Raw genomic sequence first — 24,564 nt, 5'->3', positions numbered from 1 at the left:
GGACGCTGCATTCCACGTAGGGAAGGAGTGCCTGGGTTGAGTGCTGGCTACCTTGTGCTTCTGATGCTGCTTCCTGCTGATGCACCTGGGAGGCAGCACACAATGACCCCAGTGCTTGGGTCCCTGCCACCCACATGGGCAACGTGGCTGGAGTTCCATTGTCCTTGTGTCAGCCTGGGTCAGCTTTGGCTATGGCAGGCATTTGCAGAGTGAACCAGTAAATATGGAAGACTTCTTTGTCACTACCTTTCATTCAAATCTTTTTTTTTTTTTTTTATTCAGTTGGATTGAATCAGTGTTCAAATCCTGCTCCATCAGTGTCAGAATGATAGTAGCTCCCCTTGAGGGTTCATCACCATGTCTTCTGGGAGAAGCTAAGGAAGTTTGCACTCGTTTGGGGAAAAAATTTTTGACACGAGGTTTGTGTCTTAAGGATGTGATAGACCCTTGCAGAGTTGATATTTCCCCTGTAAGATGTTGCCACCAAGATTTGGGTTGTGTACAATAATTGAAAATGACTTTTAGGATGCAGTGAGTGTTTCATCTGGTGACATTTATTTTGATATTTTAAAAATGGGGAGGGTATTTTCAGTCACGGGGGGTAGGGATCTGAAGGAAGAAGATGCAGAATTGGGGTCAAGGTTTTCAGTTTCCTCCAATTATTATGTATTTATTATATGGTAGATGTAGCTAATCAGTGCTTCGAGTGGTGACTACAGCAAATGCTTTTGTTACTTATAACATTCAGGGAGTTTTCATTGTTCTTTGTTCCCTAACCTCAGCAACTGGTAAGGTACCTGCTGTTATTCCCGTTTTTTAGATGAGGAAACTGAGGCCTAAAGAGGTCAAGTGACTGTTCCAAAGTCCCACACCGAGGGGGTGGGAGATGAAGATATGAAGATAGAATTTTTAAAAAAAAACTTTCCTTTTAAAAAGTCAATGAGTTTAGATTAAACAAAGTCTAAACATTACTGATGCTTAGGGACATAGGGAAAACCATGAGTCATTGCTTAGCCTGTACAAAATTGTATCATGTTTCATTAAGGCAACAAGTATTAAGGACCGACTATTTGCCTGACAATGGCTGGACCTGGTTTTCTTAACAAAACATACGTTCTAGTGCGGGAAGGGAGGAGCACTGGATGAAGTAAACTAAACGAATTAGACTCGGGGGAGGATTTTGAGAGTAACGGGTGGTCCAGGAAAGAGCGCTCCGAGATGACTGGCACATGAGAAGCAGCGAGGGGCGTGCGTGCTTGCGTGCGTGTGTGCAGTAAGTCAAAGGGAGGAGGAGAGGGTTCCTGGCCAAGGGAACCAGAAGCCAAGAGGCTCCAAGTCAGATCAAAAGCAGCACTTGACCGGCTGGGGGAACTGGACGCAGACCGGTGTAGCTACCGCACAGTCAAGAGGCAGACTGTGAGTTTCAGCAGAACGGCGTTTTAACCCCGAAAGGAGTTTGGGTTGTTCAGTGCGACGAGGCGCTATTAAAGTTTTAAACGTGCAAATTATGTAACAGCTTCTTTCTTAATCATTGTTTCCCAAACCGTATTGTATATTTCCGCCCCCCCCCCCCAGCGGGGGGTGGGGGAGAAGGTCGTTAAGACAACGCTATGGGCTCGGACATCACTCGCAGGCGTGACCGCCTGCGAGGCAGCGGCGCGCGGGACGCCTCAGCTGGGCGCGGCCGGGAGGGTCGGGAGGCGGGTCGGGACCGCAGCCGGCCAGGCACGGCTGCTCCAGGTAGGCGCTCCTCAGGTAAGCTGGGGCCCGCAGCTATGTCGCCTCAGGCAGGGCACCGCCCTCACCAGGGTGGCGCGCGACGTGCGGCGGTCTCCCACCGGGGACTGCTCGGCGCCCGCGCCCTGACACCTCCCCGGCGTCCTCCGCGCTGGCCGCTCCCGCACCGCTCGGGTCCCGGAGGCGAGGCGAGGCGTGGACGCGGGGCGAGCCGGGCAGCGGAACTGACGCCGGCGGGCTTCCGGGGACGGCCCCGGGGAGAGCGGCGGCGGCGGCGGCGGCCCGCAGTCGTGGAGGAGCGGCGGGAGCGTCAGCGGCTGCGGGCGACGCAAGTTCCGGACAGGGCTCCCCTCTCCTCGCCTCACGTCTCTCCTTCCTCTGGTCTAGTCCAGTGCTGTCTCTCGACGGCGGCTCTTCCGGCCGAGCGCCTTCGGAGTGCGGGTGCTGAGGGGAAGCCGCCGCCGCCCCCGCCTCGGGGCAGAGGAAGGGTGCGTGTCGCGCCGCGTCGCCCCCCGGCACCGCCTCCTGGCCCCCAGTGGCGGCCCCGTTCTCGCTGGAAGCACTCCCCCCAGCTCCATGAATGGAAATCGGCTCCGCAGGTGAGTGAGTCAGAGCTGCCGGGTGCGTGGCGGCGTCACCCCTCTGCGGCTCCCCCACCCCGAGCCTCGCGGCTCCCCCTGCCCCGGCCCAGGTGGGCGACGTGAGCGCGGTGCCTGCGTCCTCCGTCTCCCGCCCCTCCGCGGCTTTCCCGCAGCGCCGCCGCAGGTCCCTGGGGGCCACCGAGTTGGGCGAACCTGCTCGGAGGGTTCAGAGCGGGGTTCTGTGGGCGCGGTGACTCCTCCTTTCCGCGGTGCCCGTCTCCGCACCCGTCGCGGCTGTTAGGCCAGCTGACGGTGCGGCGGGGTGCGTGTCCTTTAACCGGGCTGCGTGTCCCGCCGCCGCCTCACCTGCCTCTGAAGGTAGCTGGGGAGGCACATGGAGGTGACCGAGGAGAATTGGGTGTGAGATCGGTGTTGCTGCCACGGCCAGCGCAAGATGGCATTGCTGTCGTCCCCGAGCGCCCCGCCGGTGCCTCTGGCTGCATGGAGAGTTTTCGAGCTGCTTTGGAAACGTCCTGGATCGCTGCTTTTAGGAGATGGGTCTTAAAATCGCTGATAGCATCCCCCACCACCACCTCTCCAGGCTCCATTACCTAGAGAAGCAGTTATCAGATTCTTGGAAATTTGGATTTTAGAAAAACTACCTTCTCTCCCTGAGGGAAACAGGGGCGTCTTGAGGGAAAATTGCAACAAGGACAGTACTTGTCTTTTAAAAAGCAAAGGCAGTCTCTGTGGTTCTAAAGTAATTAGTTAGGGATATAAAGTAGGTATTACATAACGGTTTGTTTACCAAATGATCATGCTTGGTATGTCAGTTTTGGATGTCTGCTTCATCCAGGTGATAGTTTATAAATTAATATTTGAAATATTTGAGGTAGGGTATCATTGCTAATATTATTACAATCCTGAGTTTCACATCTCTTTTTGCTAAACTTGAGAGGTACCTGAACACAGCAAAAGCTTATGTAAAAGGAACCAATGACATAAAGATAAATAGTTTGTTGAATAGGTTATGGAGTGTTATTGTCAAATGGCTTTAATAAAGCAGTCAGAAATGGTGGGTGTGGGCTGGGAGAGTTTATTATAAGTTTGATTAAGTGGAATTTTCTCCATATCCTCTTGAAAATAGAAAATTTGTTTCAGCCTCTTAATTTTTAATAATTTGCTTCCAAAACTGTGTCTGCCCTTGTTTTGAAATATTCTACCTCAGGATTTGTTTTTACTGTGCAGGAAAGCTGGTTTAGGGCTATAGATGAGTTTTCCATAACTGTCCTGTTTTCAAGCCTGAAAAAGCATGAAAGTTAAATATTTTATTAATCATCCTATAATTTTTAATGATATTTAGAAAATTTTTGAAATGGCTTTCTCCTTTCTTTTTTTCATATGAAATTATGCCCAAATAAATGGCAACATCTGGGAAGATACTTGTGCCATCAAACCATCTACTTAACTGGTGCAACTAGCTAAGTATGGCTCTGAAAAAAGTTTTATCTCTTCTTTTTGGGTGCCCATTGCTGAAATATATACCCAGTTAGCTGTGAAATTATGGATTCATCAATCATGCACTTGTCCATCTTGAAACGTAAAGTTATTCTTCAGTGCAGTTTATATGTTACTGACTGTAGTCTAACAAGCTATGCTTTGGCTCAAGATTGTCATCAAAAACAAAACTTTAATTTTTTCCTGAGAATTATATGTAATTGTTATGCTGAATGGGAAGTTGAAAGCATAATGGAGAAGCATGTGCAGCTAACTTTTAAATCCAGAGTTTGAGATACATATGTAGTTTCAAATTGTTTAGTTGTAAGTGTTCTCTAATAGAATATTTGGTTGGTATTAAATCTTGGTGACTTTGTGTGTGTGGAGATTTTCAGGTGTCATGTTATGATAGGATATTTTAAATTCTAGTTGTTACACTGACACGTAGAAAACTATTCAGTATGTTAGAGGACTTCAGATACAGATACCATGTAATTGCCTCTTCTATTTATGTATTTATTTGAAAGGCAGAGTTAGGGAGAGAAAGAGAGAGAGAGGTCTTTCCTACGCTGGTTCACTCCCCCAAATGCCTATAACAGCCGGGGCCAGGCCAGGCCAAAGTCAAACTGCATCTGGATCTCCCACATGGGTGACAGGGACCCAAGCCATCTTCCACTGCTTCCCCAGGGATGTTAGCAGGATGGGAAATGGAGCAGCTGGGACTCAAACCAGCACTCACAGGTGGTGGCTTAACTCACTGTGCCACAATGCCAAGCCCCGTGAAATTGTTTCTTGATGAATCATTCCTCACTAAAAGTCAATATTTGTCTGTTCTTCCCTTTCACATGAAATATTTTAAATGATTCTTAAATATGTCATATAGTCTACTGATTCAGTACTGTCTGAACTTTGCTTTAACAAAAAAAAACTGACATAGTTTTTAAAATAATAATAGTAGTTTAGCGTCTGTACCTGTGACTCCTTAGGGGAACTTGTGATGAAACCCTGTTTGTTTATGGTCTAATTGCAGCCAAACTAAAAGGATAGATTGTTCAAACAAAGCGGGAATAGGGACAGCAGAAATGTTCCTTGAGATATCATGTCTAGGTGCTTGTTTTTTAGAACATACTATTCTATTTTTAGGTTAAGTCAGACTATTGTTTAGAATGGAAGGAGTTATACTTAATAATGGAAGGGAAATATTTACTTTTACCCTGAATTAATAATATGCAAATTGATGTAAAGTTTGCTAGTTGGCTTTTTGTTTGTTTGTTTAAGATTTATTTATTTGAAAGGCAGAGTTAAAGAGAGAGCTCTTCTACCTGCTGATTCACTCTCCAAATGGTGGCAATGGCTGGGGCTGGGCCAGGTCAAAGCCTGGAGCCTGGAACTCAATCTAGGTCACCCCATGGGTGACAGGAGCCCAAACACTTGGGCCACCTTCTGCTGCTTTCCCAGGCACATTGGCAGGGAGCTGGATCTAAAATGGAGCAACTGGATTTGAACTGGGGTTCATATTGGATGCCAGTGTGGCATGCGGTAAATTAACCCACCATGTGCCATTCATTGATAGTTGCTTCATACATGGTCTTGCAAAAGTGAATCAGGGCCGGCGCCGCGGCTCACTAGGCTAATCCTCCGCCTAGCGGCACCGGGACACCGGGTTCTAGTCCCGGTTGGGGCGCCGGATTCTGTCCCAGTTGCCCCACTTCCAGGCCAGCTCTCTGCTGTGGCCAGGGAGTGCAGTGGAGGATGGCCCAGGTGCTTGGGCCCTGCACCCCATGGGAGACCAGGAAAAGCACCTGGCTCCTGGCTCCTGCCATCGGATCAGCGCAGTGCGCCGGCCGCAGCACGCTGGCCGCTGCGGCCATTGGAGGGTGAACCAACGGCAAAGGAAGACCTTTCTCTCTGTCTCTCTCTCTCACTGTCCACTCTGCCTGTCAAAAAATAAAAATAAATAAATAAATAAATAAAAATAAAAAACAAACAAAAAAACAAAAGTGAATCAGACTCTTTCTTTCTTCGTTGTACTTATAAATTCATATGTCAATATAGTTTTAGAGCTTTGAATTTCTTTAATAATACCAACTAGAAAAGTCATCTGTGGGGGCCAGCGCTGTGGCACAGTAGGTTAATCCTCCGCCTGCAGTGCTGCTGCCAGCATCCCATATGGGCACTGGATATAGTCTCGACTGCTCCTCTTTTATTTATTTATTTATTTATTTATTTATTTATTTATTTATTTATTTATTTTGACAGGCAGAGTGGATAGTGAGAGAGAGAGACAGAGAGAAAGGTCTTCCTTTGCTGTTGGTTCACTCTCCAATGGCCGCCACGGCCGGCGCGCTGCGACCGGTGCGCTGCGACCTGCGCACCGCGCTGATCCGATGGCAGGAGCTAGGTACTTATCCTGGTCTCCCATGGGGTGCAGGGCCCAAGCACTTGGGCCATCCTCCACTGCACTCCCTGGCCACAGCAGAGAGCTGGCCTGGAAGAGGGGCAACCGGGACAGAATCCGGCGCCCCGACCGGGACTAGAACCCGATGTGCCGGCGCCGCAAGGCGGAGGATTAGCCTAGTGAGCCGCGGCGCCAGCCTCAAATGTAATTTAGTTGACATGACAAAGACATTTAAAAAAGCTACCCTTCATTCCATCACCCTGATTCTTTACGGTTTTAAACCAAAATCCAAACTAATGTATTTTTATTTTTAAAAATTATATTATTTTGGAAAGCAGGATGAGTCTTGAAGCTAATTCCTTTTGCTGTATAGGAGAATTTTATATAATAAGTTGATAATTCAGAACTAATATTTATTTATTTTTCATGGGAATATTGCATTTGTATGGATAAGCCTGGCCTGACAGTATGCAAAGAGGCCTGGGGCCCTGCAGGGGACATCTCCTGGAAGAGATCTCAGTTGTATGTGGAAAAACCCTAGCTAGGAGTAGAGATCTGCCAAACTGCCATAAGCTGTTGAATTCTAGTTGAATACCATTTTGCTTTATAACAGAATCATCTAGTTTCATATTGTTTTCCATATTCTTAAAATACTTGTGAATCTACCTGAAAAATGAATTGAAATATTTTTTAACCTAACAAAATATATTCTCTTATAGTGCTTAATACTAGGATTTTAAAATTAATGTATGAAGTCTAAGGGCTTTTTTTTAATAGGGAAAAAGGCCAAAGTGAAGTTTTGTTTTCGGGAAGTCAAAATTGAAAAGATGATTTACTTAAGATAAGTATCCTTTCCAGACCTGGATAGTCTCAGAATGTTGGGATGAACAGTCTTCACTAGACATTCCTACTTTCTATTTCAGTTGTCTAGGATATTCAATAGACCCTCATTCTTGGCTCATTAACAAAACAGATGTGAGAAAGAATATTGTGTGGTTTTTCAACCATAATGGTTATGCTGTTAGGATGCATGAACAGCCTTTCTGTATTTGGAGTTTCTATGGTTTTTTGCCATTATCTGTGTTAATATTAATGACTTTCTTTGGCTAACCATGGCTTAAAGGGAAAGAAAAAAAAGACAATTGAGATTCAGCAAAACCTTGTCACACAACTGATGCTTTCTCATGCTTTAAATGTGGACATTTTGTGGTTTGGTTACAATAAAAAATTATGTGCATTTGTCTGAAATGTCGGTTTAATGAAATATTCTGGAGGAATTTTTTGTTTTACATCAGCTAGTTATTTTATACATTATTTCCAAATTGTCAAGTTCTTAGAAAATTAAAAGGTATTTATAAAATATAGACAGGTATTTTTAGGTTTTTCATTTGTCAAAGAAATTTTGCAAGAAAATATTTTCAATTGTAGGCTTATGTAATACTATTTTTGAGTTATTACTAATACTTGATCTTTTAAATGAGTTCTAAGTCTTCTAACAACACAAGAGAGTATTTCTCTGGATTTAAAAGAGGGGCCAGCATTGTGGCAGAGTGGGTTAAGCTGCTGCCTGCAATGCCTGCATCTACAGGGGCACCAGTTCGTGTCCAGGCTTCCCCAGTTACGATCCAGCATCTCTGCTGTTGCTCTTGGGAAGGCAGCAGAGGTTAGCCTTGTGCTTGGTCTCCTGCACCCATGTGGGAGACCCCAACGAAGCTCCTGGTTTCAGTCTGGTTGGGTCATTTGAGGAGTGAACCAGCAGATGGAAGATCTGTCTCTCCTCCTCTCTGTTAACTCTTATCTTTCAAATAAATAAATATATTTATAAAAAATAGTTAAAGAATAGATTACAAAATGGGCTACCTAACTGAGACTTTTTAATGATTTGTCAATGTTAAGTTTAACATATAACATTATTTTGGTGAGAGAGGCTGGGGGTTTATGGGAAACCTCTACCTTCTGCTTAATTTTCCTGTGAACCTATAACTGCCTTAAAGTATAAAGTGTGTTAAGATTGTTACTTATTTAGTTTACCTTCTTAAAAAATTAATAAAAAAGATTTTGAGAGAGCCCTTCCAATTCACTGGTTCATTCCCCAAATGCCTACCACAAAGTGGGGAGTTCCCCCTCCAACCCTCTGCCTTGACCAAAGCCAGGAGCCTGAAACCTAATCCAGGTTTCTCACGTGGATGTCAGGAACCCAATCTCTTGGACCATCACTTAGGCCTCCCAGGATCAGCGTTAACAGGAAGCTGGAATCCAGAGCAGGAGTCCTGAATGGAACTCAGACATTCCAGTGTGGGATGTGGGCATCTTGATTGCCAAATACCTGCTCTTCTGTATTCTTTTACATTTTTATTTATTTGTTTTCATTTTATTGGTAGGCAAAGAGGGAAAGGTCTTTCATTCACTGTTTCACTCCCCACATGGCCCCAAGAGCTAGAGTTGGTCCAGGCTGAAGCCAGAAGCCCTATCTCATTTTGGGGCAGTAAGGAACCAACTACATGAGTCATCATTGCTTACCTCCCAGCCTACACATTAACAAGAACCTGGAATCAAAAGTGGAACTGGGACTGGAACCCAGGTACTCCCATATGGGATGCAGATGTCCCGAGCAGGGTAGCATGTTAACTGCTGCCCCAAACTCCCATCCCAGATTATTTTTAAATGGAGTCACAGTGCCATTATCACAGCAAAATAATCACAATAGTCCTTTATATTAAACACCTTGTCATTGTTTAAATTTCTACTTATTTTCAAATATACTTTAACAGTTCCTTTTTTTTTTTTTTTTTAGTGGTATGAGTTGGTCATACTTCCCACAAGTTTTTATTTGTCTTTTGACTTCATTTAAAGTTTGTGTTTTTGTCATACAGAAGATTATAAATTTTTAACAATTTTTTTAAAAAATTGCACTTTGCCCTTTTTTTCTCATTTTTGGGGTCAGGAGCCAAATAAATTTGACACATTGATTGAGTGATATGTTTTTCAAATGTATTTTAATCTGTACATTTCTTCTTTTTTTTAACTTTTTTTTTTTTAAGTTATTTATCCTTCTAAAGTTTCTCAGTTTGGGTTTTGCTAATTCCATCTTCACAATGTAATGCAACATGTTCCTCTGGATTTCCTATAAACTGCTAGTCGATCTAAGGCTTGGTGAGGTTCAAGCCCTTTGTTTTGAATTTATTTCTGTTGGACTTTTGACTCTAATCCCTCAATAAAGTTGTTTTTATCAAGCTTACCAAAGGCTTTCATGAATCTAACAGTTCCTAAAATTTCATTTTACTTGACATTTCATCCCCATCTGATTTACTTTATTCTTGAAACAGTTTTTTAAGTTGGTTTTTGGGGTATTACTTGGCCATTATTTGCTGGTTCTTTTGCTGCTTTTTCATTATTTTACCCAATCTCAAAACACTGGGAGTGTCCCAGGGCTTAGTGTTCTTCTGTAGCCATGCCTCATTCTGAGTGATCGCCCCTAATTAAATATACAGTATGTGCTGAGCAAACCCACATTTGTATTTCCAGCCTGGACCCCTCCCTGGCACTCCACCATGTCACTCTAATTGACTGCTACTAGACACCTGCTTGTTTAGAGAACTCAAACTTAACATGTTCTGAAAATCTTGATTTCCTCTTCAAATCTGATGCTCTGAGTCTTTTCTGTCCCAGTAAATGACACTCAGTAAACAACAGTTTTTTAGCTATGTAGATAAAAAATCCTTGAGGATCCTTTCCTTGAATACTCACATCTAATCATTAACAATTCCTATCGGGCTTATTACCTTGTAATATTTTTCACAGCTACTTTTGTTACTTTGTTACTTTATGTCAATTTTTAAAGAGATTTATTTATTTATTTACTTGAAAGTTACACCGAGAGAAAAGGAGAGGCAGAGAGAGAGAGAGAGAGAGAGAGGTTTTCCATCTGCTGGTTCACTCCCCAATTGGCTGCAATCGGAACTGCGCCGATCCAAAGCCAGGGGCCAGGTGCTTCTTCCTGGTCTCCCATGTGGGTGCAGGGGCCCAAGGACTTGGACCATCTTCTTCTACTTTCCCAGGCCATAGCAGAGAGCTGGATCAGAAGTGGAGCAGCCAGGTCTCGAACCGGTGCCCATATAGGATGCCGGGCTTTAGGCCAGGGCGTTAACCTGCTGTGCCACAGCACTGGCCCCTACTTTGTTACTTTAGTCCTAGTCAATTTTATCCTTTGACAGCACAACCAAATAACCTATTAACTGGTCTTTCTGCTAGTTCTCTAACAAATACTCTTTCATAGAGCAGCTGGAGTGATCTTTTAATTTTTTTTTTAATTTTTATTTATTTATTTGAAAAGCAGAGAAATAGAGACAGTGAGAGATCTGATTGTGTATTCCTTAAGTGCCTGCAACAACCAGGGCTGGGCCAGGCAGAAGCCAGAATCCAGAAAAGCAAACCAGGTCTCCCATGTGAGTGGCATGGACTCGACTATTTGAGGCATCACCTGCTGCCTCCCAGGGTGCACATTAACAAGAAGCAGGATCAGAAGTGGAGGCACTCCAACGTAGTATACAAGCATCTTGAGTGATGTTGTAGCCTTTGCACCAAACACCTACTCTCCATTTTTTTTTTTATTTAATGAGCATAAATTTCCAAAGTACAGCTTATGTATTACAATAGCTTCCTCCCCCCATAACTTCCCTCCCACCCACAACGCTCCCCTCTCCCACTCCCTCTCCCCTTCCCTTCACATCAAGATTAATTTTCAATTATCTTTATATACAGAAGATCAATTTAGCGTATATTAAGTAAAGATTTCCACATTTTGCTCCCACACAGAAACACAAAGTGTAAAATACTATTTGAGTACTAGTTATAGCATTAATTAAACACCTAAGAGTAATTGTGTATTAATTACAGAGTTCAACCAATAGTTTTAAGTAGAATATAAAATGCAACTTTTGTATTGTTGTAGCTCCCCCCCCACCTCCCTCCCTCCCGTGGCCCTGCGCTCTCCCATTCCCTCTCCCATCCCACCCTTCATCACGTTTCATTTTCAGTTACCTTCATATACTGAAGATCAACTTAGTATATACTAAGCAGGGATTGCAACAGGCTGCACTCACACAACCGAAGCAGGTATAGGGTATTGTTCGACTAGTAGTGTTGTTTTTGAGTTTCGTAGTTAAACACATTAAGGACAGAGATCCTATGTGGGGAGCATGAACCCAGTGACTCCCGTTGTTGATTTAACAATTGGCACTCTTATTTATGATGTCAGCAATCACCCGAGACTCTTGCTATGAGCTGTCTAGGCTATGGAAGCCCCTTGAGTTCACCAACTCTGAATTTGTTTAGTCAAGGCCGTATCACAGTGGAGGTTCCTTCCTCCCTTCAGAGAAAGGCGCCTCTCTCCTTGATGGCCTGATCCTTCTGCTAGTGTCTTGTTCACCAGGATCTTTCATTTAGATTGTTTTTTGCCACCGTGTCATGGCTTTCCATGCCTGTGAGACTCATGGACCTTTTAGCCAGATCCGCATGTCCCAAGGGTTGATTCTGAGGCAGGAGTGCTGTTTTGGGCGTTTGCCATTCTCTGAGTCTGCTGTGTCCTGCTTCCCCTGCAGGATCATTCTCTCTCTCTTGATTCTATCCTTCATTATTTGCTTACACTGGTCTTATTTGTGAAATCTCTTCGACACTTACCCTATCTTTTTGATCAGTTGTGTATTTATACTTATCACTTTACCAAGTGTGCTGGCATTGGTACCTGCCTCCTTGGTAAGGTTGAGTTGAAATCCCCTGGCACATTTCTAGTTCCACCATTGGAGGTAGGTCTGAGTGAGTATGTGCTGTCCTATATATCTCCTCCCTCTCTTATTCCCACTCCTATGTTTCACAGAGATCAATTTTCTGTTAATTTTTAAACGCTTAGGAATGGTTGTGCATTGATTGCGGAGTTCAACCAGTGGTCTTGTGTAGAGCAAACCGAGCAACAACAACAACAAAAATACTAAAGGAACAAAATAGTAAGTTGTTCCTCAACAGTCTAAACAAGGGCTGCTCATGTCATTGTCTCTCATAGTGTCTATTTCACTTCAATGGGTATCATTTTAGGTGCTCGTTTAGTTGCCATCGATCAGGGAGAACATGTGATATTTGTCCCTTTTGGACTGGCTTATTTCACTCAGCATGATGTTTTCCAGCTTCCTCCATTTTGTTGTAAATGCCCGGATTCATTGTTTTTTACTGCTGTATAGTGTTCCATAGAGTACATATCCCATAGTTTCTTTATCCAGTCATCCGTTAATGGACATTTAGGTTGATTCCATGTCTTAGCTATTGTGAATTGAGCTGCAACAAATATTGAGGTGCAAATGGCTTTTTTCTCCCCTTTAATTCCATTTGGGTATATTCGAAGGAGTGGGATGGCCCTACTCTACAATTTTAAAAAGTTGAAGTCAGGAGGCCTGCCCTGTAGCACAGCGGGTAACACAGCTACCTGCAGCGCCTGCATCCCATATGGGCACTGGTTCGAGTCCCAGCTGCTCCACTTCTGATCCTGCTCCCTGCTAATATGCCTGGGAAAGCAGTAGAAGATGGCCCAAGTGCTTGGGACCCTGCACCCATGTGGGAGGCCCGAAAAAGATCCTGGTCCCTGCCCAGCTCCAGTCTTTGTAGCCGTTTGGGGGGTGAACCAGTGTACAGAAAATCTCTCTGTAAACTCTGCCCTTCATATACATAAATAAATCTTTAAAATTAAGTAAGGTTGTAATACTTCTTGACTCAGTACCCAGAGAACTCTGAGGATTGGCAGTACTTGACTTTAATATTTGCTAATAAGCAACAGTAATCAAGACAGTGTTGTTTTGTTGAAAGAATGGACAAGTAGATCAGTGGAACAGAATTGAGTCCCAGGATTGCAGGTAACAATGTGAGTTATACTAGTTATGAAATTTTAGGCAGCTGTTTGTGTTTTCCTCATCTGTAAAATGATTCATTTCTTTGTATGGTTTATTTGTCGATAAGATAACAGATATAAAGCACTTAGCATATTGCCCAAGACATGGTAAGAGCTTGATAAATTTTGTCTATTATACATTATCCACTTTGATCCTGATAAGATTCATAAGAATGAGGCAGGTCTGATCTTTTTACCATTTTCTAGATTTGGAGATTTAGGGACTTTAAACATTCAGTGAAGGTCAAATGCTTAGATGAATGACAGTCAGAAATATGGACTAGTCCATAGGGCCAGCTTTGTGGCATGACAGGTTAAGCCACCGCCTGCAACGCTGGCATCCTATATAGGTGCTGGTTCAAGTCCTGGCTGCTCTACTTCCAATCCAGCTCTGTGCTAATGTGCCTGGGAAAGCAGCAGAAGTAGGCCCAAGTCCTTGGGTTGCTGTACCCTCTGGGAGACCTGGATGGAGCTCCTGTCTCCTGGCTTTGGCCTGGCCTAGTCCTGCTTGTCGCAGCCATTTGGGGAGTGAACCAGCAGATTGAAGATCTCTCTCTCTCTCTGTCTCTCCCTCTCAGTAGCTCTGCCTTTCAAATAAATAAATAAATAAATCTTTAGAAAAAATGAAATATTGGCCATTGCTGCGGCTCAGTAGGCTAATCCTCCACCTAGCGGCACCGGCACACTGGGTTCTGGTCCCAGTCGGGGTGTCGGATTCTGTCCCGGTTGCTCCTCTTCCAGGCCAGCTCTCTGCTGTGGCCAGGGAGTGCAGTGGAGGATGGCCCAAGTGCTTGGGCCCTGCACCTGCATGGGAGACCAGGAGAAGCACCTGGCTCCTGCCTTCGGATCAGCGTGGTGCGCCGGCTGAGCACGCCGGCCGCGGCGGCCATTGGAGGGTGAACCAACGGCAAAAGGAAGACCTTTCTCTGTGTCTCTCACTGTCCACTCTGCCTATCAAAAAAAATTTTTTTTAAAAATTAAAAAAAAATGAAATATGGCCTGGTCTAGTATTTCTACAGTATTACCTACAGATTGGTTTAGCAAGAAATATGCTCTAAGAGATTTTTATAAATAATTGGAACAAAACTTAAAAACCAAGAATTCTGGCAGTACTTTAATACATTTTATCCACATTGTATAAATAGTTGTTGTTAACCTAACTTTTTTACTTGTGATATTAACTCATCTTTTTGATATATGATGGAATTAATTTTCTTAAAGTTTGTTAGAGTTTTTGCATGTTCTTCCACGAGGTTGATGTGTGATTTTCCTTTTTCATAATTTTTGTTATGTTTTAGGATCAGAATTTTTCTGGCGTCAGAAATTTATTTTTTTGGAAGAAATTGTATCAAATTATTTTTTCTTAAATGTATGTGGAAATGTTTACAGATTTAATGTTTTTCAAATTGTCAAGTTTTTCAGATTTTTTCCAATGTAATTTTTAGTTTATTCAGGTAGTAGTTACTTATTAACTGCACTTATCATTTGATTAACAAAACTACACCATTTTGGGGCATAAAAATTTAGTGGTAAGGGCCAGTGTTGTGGCTTAGTGGTGTTGTGGCTTAGTGGGTAAAGCCATCTGTTATGCTGGCATCCCAAGTGGGTGCCAGTTCATGTCATGTCCCAGCTACTTCACTTCTGATCCAGCTCTCAGCAAATGGCCTGGGAAAAGCAGTGGAAGACTGCTCAAGCGTTTGGGTACCTGCCACTCACCTGGGAGACCCAGATGAAGCCCTGGCTTTGTGGCCATCCAAGGAGTGAACCAGCAGATGGAAGATTCTCTCTCTGTCTCTCTCTCTTCTTTTTTTTTTTTTTTTTTTTGACAGGCAGAGTGGACAGTGAGAGAGAGAGACAGAGAGAAAGGTCTTCCTTTTGCTGTTGGTTCACCCTCCAATGGCCGCCACGGCTGGCGCACTGCGGCCCGTGCACCGCGCTGATCCGAAGGCAGGAGCCAGGTGCTTCTCCTGGTCTCCCGTGGGGTGAAGGGCCCAAGCACTTGGGCCATCCTCCACTGCACTCCCTGGCCACAGCAGAGGGCTGGCCTGGAAGACAGAATCTGGCGCCCTGACCGGGACTAGAACCCGATGTGCCAGCACCGCTAGGTGGAGGATTAGCCTATTGAGCTGCGGCGCCGGCTCTCTGTCTCTATCTCTTTTCTCTCTATATAATGCTGACTTTCAAAATAAATAAATAAATCTTAATAAAAAAATTTAGTAATCGATATCACTTAGATTTTTTTTTTTTTTTTTTTGACAGGCAGAGTGGACAGTGAGAGAGAGAGGCAGAGAGAAAGGTCTTCCTTCTTCCGTTGGTTCACCCCCCAGTGACCTCTGCGTCTGGTGCGCTGCGGCTGGCGCACTGCGCTGATCCGAAGCCAGGAGCCAGGTGCTTCCTCCTGGTCTCCCATGGGGTGCAGGGCCCAAATACTTGGGCTATCCTCCACTGCCTTCCCACACCACAGCAGAGAGCTGGTCTGGAAGAGGGGCACCCGGGACAGAATCTGGCGTCCCGACCAGGACTAGAACCCGGTGTGCCGGCGCCGCAAGACGGAGGATTAGCCTATTGAGCCATGGCAGCGGCTGGTATCACTTAGATTTTAAGATTGAGATGAGATTGATGAGGAAATGAAATTAAAATGAATTTACCTCAGTGCAAGAGCATTTGAAAACCATTAATGGTTTTTTTTTTTTTTTAAGATTTTATTTATTTGACAGGTAGAGTTACAGACAGAGAGAAAGGTCTGCCTTCCACTGGTTCACTCCCCAAATGGCCGCATTGGCCAGAGCTGCGCAGACCCCAGGCCAGGAGCCAGGTGCTTCTTCCTGGTCTCCCATGTGGGTGCAGGAGCCCAAGCATTTAGGCCATTTTCTACTGCTTTCCCAGGCCACAGCAGAGAGCTGGATTGGAAGAGGAGGAGCAGCAGGACTAGAAGCAGCGCCCATATGGGATGCTGACACTGCAGGCGGAGGATTAATCTACTGAGCCTCATTGCCAGCCATAGTTTTTTCCATAATATGTATTTTCTATGAGCTTTTTGAAGGCTCCTTGCATGTGTATTATTAAATTCAACATTTAGGGGTGGCATTTGGCTTAGCAGTTAGGACACCTCTTGGGATGCCCATGTCCCGTGTTTGAGAGTTTATGTTGGGTCCTGGCTCCGTTCTCCATTCCAGCTTCCTGGGAGGCAGCAGATGATGGCTTTAGCGACTGGGTCCCTTGCCAACCATGTGGACAGCCTGTGTTGAGTTCCCTTTCACACACCTTTGGTCTAGCCCAGCCCTGGCTGTTGTGGGCATTTGGGGACTAAATCAGCAAATGGGTGGCGCTCGCTCTCTCTCTGCCATTTAAATTAATTAATTTTTTTAATTTAATAAATGTGAATTTACAAAGTGCAACTTTTGTAGGCCAGCGCCGCGGCTCACTAGGCTAATCCTCCGCCTTGCGGCGCCTGCACACCAGGTTCTAGTCCCAGTCGGGGCGCTGGATTCTGTCCCGGTTGCCCCTCTTCCAGGCCAGCTCTCTGCTGTGGCCAGGGAGTGCAGTGGAGGATGGCCCAAGTGCTTGGGCCCTGCACCCCATGGGAGACCAGGATAAGTACCTGGCTCCTGCCATCGGGTCAGCGCGGTGCGCTGGCCACAGTGCGCTGGCCATGGCGGCCATTGGAGGGTGAACCAACGGCAAAGGAAGACCTTTCTCTCTGTCTCTCTCTCTCTCACTGTCCACTCTGCCTGTCAAAAAAAAAAAAAAAAAAAAAAGTGCAACTTTTGTACTGTTGTGGCTCCCCCCCCAAACTCCCTCCCTCCCTAAATTAATTAATTTTAAAAATAGATGTAATAGGGTCCTGTGCTGTGGTGTAGTGGGCTAAGTCTCTGCCTGCAGTACCTGCTTCTCATATGGGCGCTGGTTCATATCCTGTCTGCTCCTCTTCTGATCCAGCTCCCTCTAATGGCCTGGGAAAGCAGTAGAAGATGGCCCAAGTGCTTGGCCACTGCACCCATGTGAGAGACCCTGCAGAAACTCATGGAATTGTATTGTTGCAGCCATTTGGGGAGTGAACCAGTGGATAGAGACCTTTCTCTCTGTCTCTCCCTCTCTCTGTAACTCTGCCTCTCAAATAAATACAGAAAATCTTTACAAAAAAAAAAAAAAGATGTAACAACTTTTTTAAAAAAATATTTATTTTATTTGAAAGAGATGAGAGAAAGAGTGAGAAATGGTGAGAGAGAGAGATTTCATCCATCCACTGGTTCACTCCCTGGATGACCACAACAGCCACTGCTGGGCCAGGCCAAAGCCAGGAACCAGGAGCTTCTTCCAAATCTTCCACATGCGTGGCAGGGGCCCAAGCACTTGGGCCATCTTCTGCTGCTTTTCCCAGGCCATTAGCAGGGAGAAGGATCAGAAGAGGAGCAGGTTCGATACAAACTGGTACCCATATGGGATGTCAGTGCAGATGGCAGATTTATCCGCTGTCCACAATGCTGGCTCCTTAATTATTATTTTTTAATTAAATATTTATTTATTTATTTGAAAATCAGAGTTACACAGAGAGAGAAGGAGAGGCAGAGAGAGAGGGAGAGGTCTTCTATTTGATGGTTCACTCCCCAATTGGTTGCAACGGCCGGAACTGTGCCAATCTGAAGCCAGGAGCCAGGAGCTTCCTCCAGGTCTCCCACATGGGTGCAGGGACCCAAGGACTTGGGCCATCTTGTACTGCTTTCCTAGGCCATAGCAGAGAGCTGGATCAGAGGTGGAGCAGCAGGCACTCGAACTGGCGCCCATATGGGATGCCAGCACTGTAGGCGGAGGCTTTACCCGCTACGCCACAGCTCCTTAAATTTTTTAAGGGTACAGTTCAATTTTTCTAAGTATATCTACATAGTTGCTCAACCAATCTCTAGAACTCCTTTAATTTTGCAAAACTGAAACTATACTGTTGGAGCTGATGCTGTGGCGCAGTAGGTTAATCCTCCGTCTGCGGTGCCGACATCCCATATGGGCACTGGTTCTAGTCCCAGCTGCTCTTCTTCCAATCCAGCTCTCTGCTGTGGCCTGGGAAAGCAGCAGAGGATGGCCCAAGTCCTTGGGCCCCTGCACCCACATGGGAGACCCAGAAGAAGCTTCTGGCTCCTGGCTTTGGATTGGCGCAACTCTGGCTATTGTGGCCAATTGGGGAGTGAACCAGCAGATGGAAGACTTCTCTCTCTCTGTGCCTCTCCTCTGCCTGTGTCACTCTGACTTTCAAATAAATAAATCTTTTTTTTTCCCCAAAAAAATGGGGGGGAGGCAGAGTTACAGAGAGAGAGAGAGAGAGGCCTTCCTTCCAGAATAATTTAGAGTATACAGTTTATGTTCTTAATGAAGAGAGGAAGTTGGGGTGAAGGAAGTTTTTGAAGTATTAGGAAAGATGTCATCTTTTAGCAATAGGCTTTAACCATTGTCAGCTGTACTTACAGTTCTAACAAACTGTGGTTGAAAGTGGTATCAAATGCAGTGTGTAATAGTGTGACTCTTCTTTTTCTTCTCCTTGGCAGGACCCGTTGGGGCCCAGCCCCTACTCATGGTGCCCAGAAGACCTGGCTATGGCACCATGGGCAAACCCATTAAATTGCTGGCTAACTGTTTTCAAGTTGAAATCCCAAAGATTGATGTCTACCTCTATGAGGTAGATATTAAACCAGACAAGTGTCCTAGGAGAGTGAACAGGTAAGAGTCATGTAACGTTGGAGATCCCTTGCTGTTCCTCTTTGCTTTGGTAATTATTTGTTTGTTTTGTATGTTGAATTACAGGATAGCATGTAACAGTATACCCATGAACTTGTGACAGTTTGTTTTGAAATGGATTACTTCAGATATGATGGTGGGAAAAATCTGCAAACAGCCTTGAAATTATTCCATGATAACATGAACTCACTTGTTTTTGATAATAGAAAAGACCCAAGTCATTTTTACATGCTGTTGAAATGAAGTGGAGCATCCTGAGCGTATCTTTTTCCTTGCTATTAGGTAGTACATCCATGCTACTTTCTTCTCCCCATCCCACCTTACTTGCTGCTTTTTTAATGTTTCCTCTAAGAGGATGGTGATGGTGGTAGCAGTTGTGGGTAGCAATGCTGGTTGTCATGCTTTCTGTTCTCCTTATCCTCAATTCCTAAGTCTTCTTTACTATTATGTGGGATTTAGTGTATACTCATATAGTAGATAAAAATGTATCCATCTGCTTGCAATAAACTTCTACTACCTTCCCCCAAATGACACATTTATAGCTGGTGGTGGTTTAGGTAATACAGAGAATATAAGAGAAATTTATGATGTAATATATACCAGTTATATTCTGATTTAGAAAAAGCACACTTAAAAAACAATATGATATTTAATTTAGTACTTTGGCTTTATTATCCCAGCCTTTTCTTATTTGATCAGCCTTTTTTTTTTTTTTTTTTTTACTTTATTTGAAAGGCAAAGAGACAGAGAGCTTCCATCTGCTTATTTACTCCCCAAGTATCTGCAACAGCTAGAGCTAGACCAGGTCTGTGTCTTCCACATGGGTGGCAAGAACCCAAGTATTGTCTGCTGTATTCCAGGATGTACATTCTCAGGAAATTGGATCACAAGTGAGTATCTGGAACCTCTACCAGGCACTCTTATATGGGATGTGAACCTCCCAAGCAGCAACTTAACTCTTGACTGAAATGTCTACCCATTTAATAATTATTTTTTAATTTTTTTATTTGACAGGTAGAGTTACAGACAGTGAGAGAGAGAGACAGAGAGAAAGTTCTTCCTTCCATTGGTTCACTCCCCAAATGGCCGCTACGGCTGGCGCTGTGCCCATCCGAAGCCAGGAGACAGGTGCTTATTCTTTATTAAAGGCCTTTGTTTAAGACATAGGTGCCGGCTGGCGCTGCGGCTCACTAGGCTAATCCTCCACCTGCAGCGCCGGCACACCGGGTTCTAGTCCTGGTCGGGGCGTCGGATTCTGTCCCAGTTGCCCTTCTTCCAGGCCAGCTCTCTGCTATGGCCCGGGAGTGTAGTGGAGGGTGGCCCAAGTCCTTGGGCCCTGCACCCGCATGGGAGACCAGGAGAAGCACCTGGCTCCTGGCTTCGGATCAGTGCGGTGCGCCTGCTGCAGCGCGCCGGCTGCAGCGGCCATTGTGGGGTGAACCAGTGGCAATGGAAGACTTTTCTCTCTGTCTATCTCTCTCTCTCACTGTCCACTCTGCCTGTCAAAAAATAAAAAAAGACATAGGTGCCAGTTGGGGTGGCTGTTTGGCCTAGGGGGTTAAGATGCCTGCACCCCATTTCGGACTGCTTGGATTCAGTACCACCTCCAGCTACTGACTGACATGAGTTCCCAGTTTCTGATTTTGGCCACCTACCCTGCTCAGCACTGGCCATCAGAGGCATTTGGGGAGCAAACCAGCAGATGGGAGCTGTCTTTCTCTCTCTCTACTTGGATAAGTAGATTAAAAATTTTTTTTAAATACATAGATAGGGGGCCAACGCCGTGGTGCACTAGGTTAATCTTCCACCTGCAGCACCAGCATCCCATATGGGCGCCAGTTCTAGTCCCAGTTGCTCTTCTTCCAGTCCAGCTCTCTGCTGTCGCCTGGGAAAGCAGTGGAAGATGGCCCAAGTGCTTGGGCCCCTGTACCCACATAGGAGACCAGGAAGAAGCACCTGGCTCCTGGCTTCGGATTGGTGTAGCTCCAGCCGTTGCAGCTATTTGGGGAGTAAACCAATGGAAGGAAGACCTTTCTCTCTGTCTGTCTGTCTCTCTCTCTCTCTCTGTAACTCTACCTGTCAAATAAATAAATAAAATATTTTAAAAAATACATAGATAGTTCTTGTTAATTAGTAAAGGAGATAGATATGGAAGAAATATGGAGAGCCTGGGCTCCAGTGCCTGATCTGCCACCTGCTAATGCAGACCTGGGAGGTAGCAGGTGATGGCTCAAGCTCTTGGGTTCTTACCACCCACATGGGAGACCTGGATTGAATTTCTTTCTCCTTGCTCAGACCTGGCCCATCCCCAGCTCTTAAGGGCACTTGGGGGAAATGAATGAACAGATTAGATCTTTCTCTATACTCTGTCAAAAAACAAACAAACAAAAACGAACACCCAGAGGCCGATGCTGTGGCCTAGCGAGTGAAGCCTCTACCTACAGTGCCGGCATCCCATATGGGCACCAGTTCGAGTCCCAGCTGTTCCACTTCCAATTCAGCTCTCTGTTGTGGAGGGGCAGTGGAGGATGGCCCAAGTCCTTGGGCCCCTGTACCTGTGTGGGAGACTGGGAAGAAGCTCTTGGCTTCACATCAGCACAGCTCTGGCCATTGCTGCCATCTGGGGAGTAGGCCAGCAGATGGAGGAACCTCCCCCCCCACCCCGCCTCTACCTCTGCCTCTCTGTAACTCTGCCTTTCAAATAAATAAATAAATAAATATTTAGAAAAAAAAGAAAAAGAACACCCCTGTTAGCATGCTTTCCAATCATAAAATATACCATTAATATTACTAATAGCATAATTTTCTTCAAATACTCTGCTGAGATTTTCATTTAAGAAGCCAAAATGGTATCCAGATTTTTTTCCTTCTAAAATTCAATCATCAATATTACGTCAATATACAATATGTTGGTATTATACTATTTTTTTTTTTTTTTTGACAGGCAGAGTGGACAGTGAGAGAGAGAGACAGAGAGAAAGGTCTTCCTTTTTGCCGTTGGTTCACCCTCCAATGGCCGCCGCGGCCGGCGCGCTGCGGCCGGCACACCGCGCTGATCCGATGGCAGGAGCTAGGAGCCGGGTGCTTTTCCTGGTCTCCCATGGGGTGCAGGGCCCAAGCACTTGGGTCATCCTCCACTGCCACCTCAGGCCACAGCAGAGAGCTGGACTGGAAGAAGAGCAACTGGGACTAGAACCGGCGCCCATATGGGATGCTGGCGCTGCAGGTGGAGGATTAACCAAGAGAGCCACGGCACCGGCCCCTATTCTGATGGTTTAAACCCATATATATTTAGCAGTTGAGCAGACTATCATAAAATCTTAAGTTACAGATTTTATACTCTAGGTCACAATATTTCCAAAGATACTTGGTTTTAGTTGAGACCATTCTCTTGTTTAAAAAAAAAAAAATCCTAAACCAGTAATATATGAAACCTGCTTAAACAAATATGCTCTTTTATCAAATTATCATTTTCAATCAAAATCACTTAGTAGGGAAAAAAGAAAGGCTTTCTCTTCCTACAAAAAAAAAGGAGGGGTGATTAAAAGACAAAAAAGCAACAGGCATAAAATTTAAAGAATAAATTTGTACAGAAGTTGACTCAAAAAATTATTCAAAGCATTTCCTGCATAATTTGCCAAAAAAAAAAAAAAAAAACTCTTCTGACTAAAGTGGAAACATATTTGGCTGCAATACCTCATTCTATTACTATGAACCATGTCTTAATGCCAAATATTTGCTCATGTGGCATCTGGACAAGAGAAACATCACACATGTTGATCTGAGTATTAAAAATCTCAAGTCACTTAGAAGGCAATCACTATGACTCTACAGTAAGCAACAACAAAAATCTGTACACTAGTATGACACAAAACAATCTGCATTAATTTTAACCATTTTGGACAAGTTAAATTACATTTAACTGAACTGCTGCATTTTGGCACTTAACTGTCTTGCTAATAATGAAAAGGAATTATAAAATGCTACCTAGTTCTAACTTCTAGAATTCCAGTTGTTGAAGTATAAGACATAAACCACCAATTTTGGGAGGTAACAAACAGGTTTAACTGCCTAGTTATGCAATAATATTGTAAAGATAGACTATAAAAAACAAGCCTGTTGAAGACATTAAAGAAGCTTTGCAGATCTTGACATTAAATCAAGGCAATATTATTAACAAAGTATGGTTGGCCCTCTCATATCCATGGGTCTGCATTTGCAGATTCAACCAATCATGGATCAAAATATTCAGAAAAAAACTGTATACGTACTGAACACATAAAGACATTTTTCTTATTACTCCCTAAACAATGCAGTATGAAAACTACTTACATAGCATTTCCATTGTGTTAGATATTATAAGTAACCTAGAGATGATTTTAAGTATATGGAGGTTATATAAAAATACTATGCCATTATATAAGGGACTTGACCATCCATGAATTTTGGTATCCATAGGGTGGTCTGGAGTCAACCCCGTAGGGATTCTGAAAAATGACTACACAGAACTGATTTATGCCTTTCTTAGTATCTCATGGAACTGATAATTCCTCTTAAACTCAAATAAAAGATACCCAAGAATTTTCTACTCGGAAACATCTAAACTACTCACACTGGAAAATAACAAAGTACTCTAAAGAAAAAATGAAATGAGGGGGACTGGCATTGTGGTACAGCGGGTAAAGCTGCCATCCTGCCACGCCACCACCCCATATGGGCACGGGCTGGAATTCCAGCTGCTCTACTTCCAAGCCAGCTCTCTTCTAATGTGTTTGGGAAAGTAGTGAAAGATGGCCCAAGTGCTTGGGCCCCTGCACCCATGTCAAGGACTTGGAAGAAGCTCCTGGCTCCTGGCTTCAGATCAGCCCAGCTCTGGCTGTTGTGGCCATTCAGGAGTGAATCAGCGGATGGAATACTTCTCTCCCTCTCTCTGTCTCAAATAAATTAGCAAATCTTTAAAAAATAAAATAAAATCTTTAACAAAAATGAAATGAGGATGCCAATAAAATTATAAGTTAAAACCAGAATGTACCACACTAATTTATTACATAGTTTTTTCTCTCAAATGTAATATATTGAGCATGTGAAACTTTGAAATATAACTTTATATACACATATATAACACACAAAATCTCTTACCCTCACAACTCCACCAAAAAACCAAATGTGTTGGGTAGGAGAAAGAACAAATCTAATGAAAAATTCTGTTTCTTTTACTTAATATTATTTTAATTCTTCGTAACTCAGTAAGAATATTAAAGGCACCTCAAATGGCTTGCCAAGCCTCAATCCCCCACCATTCCCTAACCCATTTGTTTCAAGTGATTGTGTTTTTCTGATATTCATATCATATAATTCTCCTATATAATAACCTACAATAATTCTCCACTATATACTGCTAAGATTATACTTACTTCTGGGCAGGGCAAGCTGGAATCCAGCTCAAAATCAGTAAGTACTCTGGCTAAAAAATAACTGCATTAGACACCTACACAGGTAAGAGCTTTCCTAAGATCAATAAACCCAGTTTTCCTTTAAAATTTTTTTACTTATTTGAAAAGCAGAATAATGGAGATAGAGGGAGAGAAAGAGATCTACACCTGCTGGGTTCCCTCCTCAAATGCCTGCAATAACCAAGGCTAGGCCAGGCCAAAGCCACCAGCCTGCAATTCCATCAGGGTCTCCTATGT

At 44.1% G+C, this 24,564-nt stretch overlaps 1 protein-coding gene across 12 annotated transcripts in view; it reads left to right on the top strand.

Moving 5' to 3' along the window:
* The first annotated feature begins 1,972 nt into the window (after nt 1-1,972).
* The window catches only part of LOC100356842 (argonaute RISC catalytic component 3), a 137,339-nt gene continuing 114,747 nt past the window's right edge, over nt 1,973-24,564 (top strand). For 4 of the 12 annotated variants that reach the window (XR_007913877.2, XR_011390778.1, XM_008273686.4 and 1 more), the window contains exons 1-2: nt 1,973-2,336; nt 18,685-18,856. Coding sequence is in view for 3 of the 12 variants with exons in the window: in XM_008273686.4 (XP_008271908.1) it covers nt 2,318-2,336; nt 18,685-18,856 (191 nt within the window). In the remaining 9 variants the exon portion in view is untranslated. Of the gene's footprint in view, nt 2,337-3,783; nt 3,804-18,684; nt 18,857-19,080; nt 19,157-19,609; nt 19,765-24,564 lie in introns of those variants that run through there. The other 8 variants (XM_070078751.1, XM_070078752.1, XM_051832179.2 and 5 more) reach the window with 7 other exon arrangements.

Source organism: Oryctolagus cuniculus, chromosome 7 (assembly GCF_964237555.1).
Source record: "Oryctolagus cuniculus chromosome 7, mOryCun1.1, whole genome shotgun sequence".
Lineage (NCBI taxonomy): Eukaryota > Metazoa > Chordata > Mammalia > Lagomorpha > Leporidae > Oryctolagus > Oryctolagus cuniculus.
The sequence above is the reverse complement of the archived record's forward strand: the minus strand, read 5'-3'. Positions and strand labels throughout refer to the sequence as shown.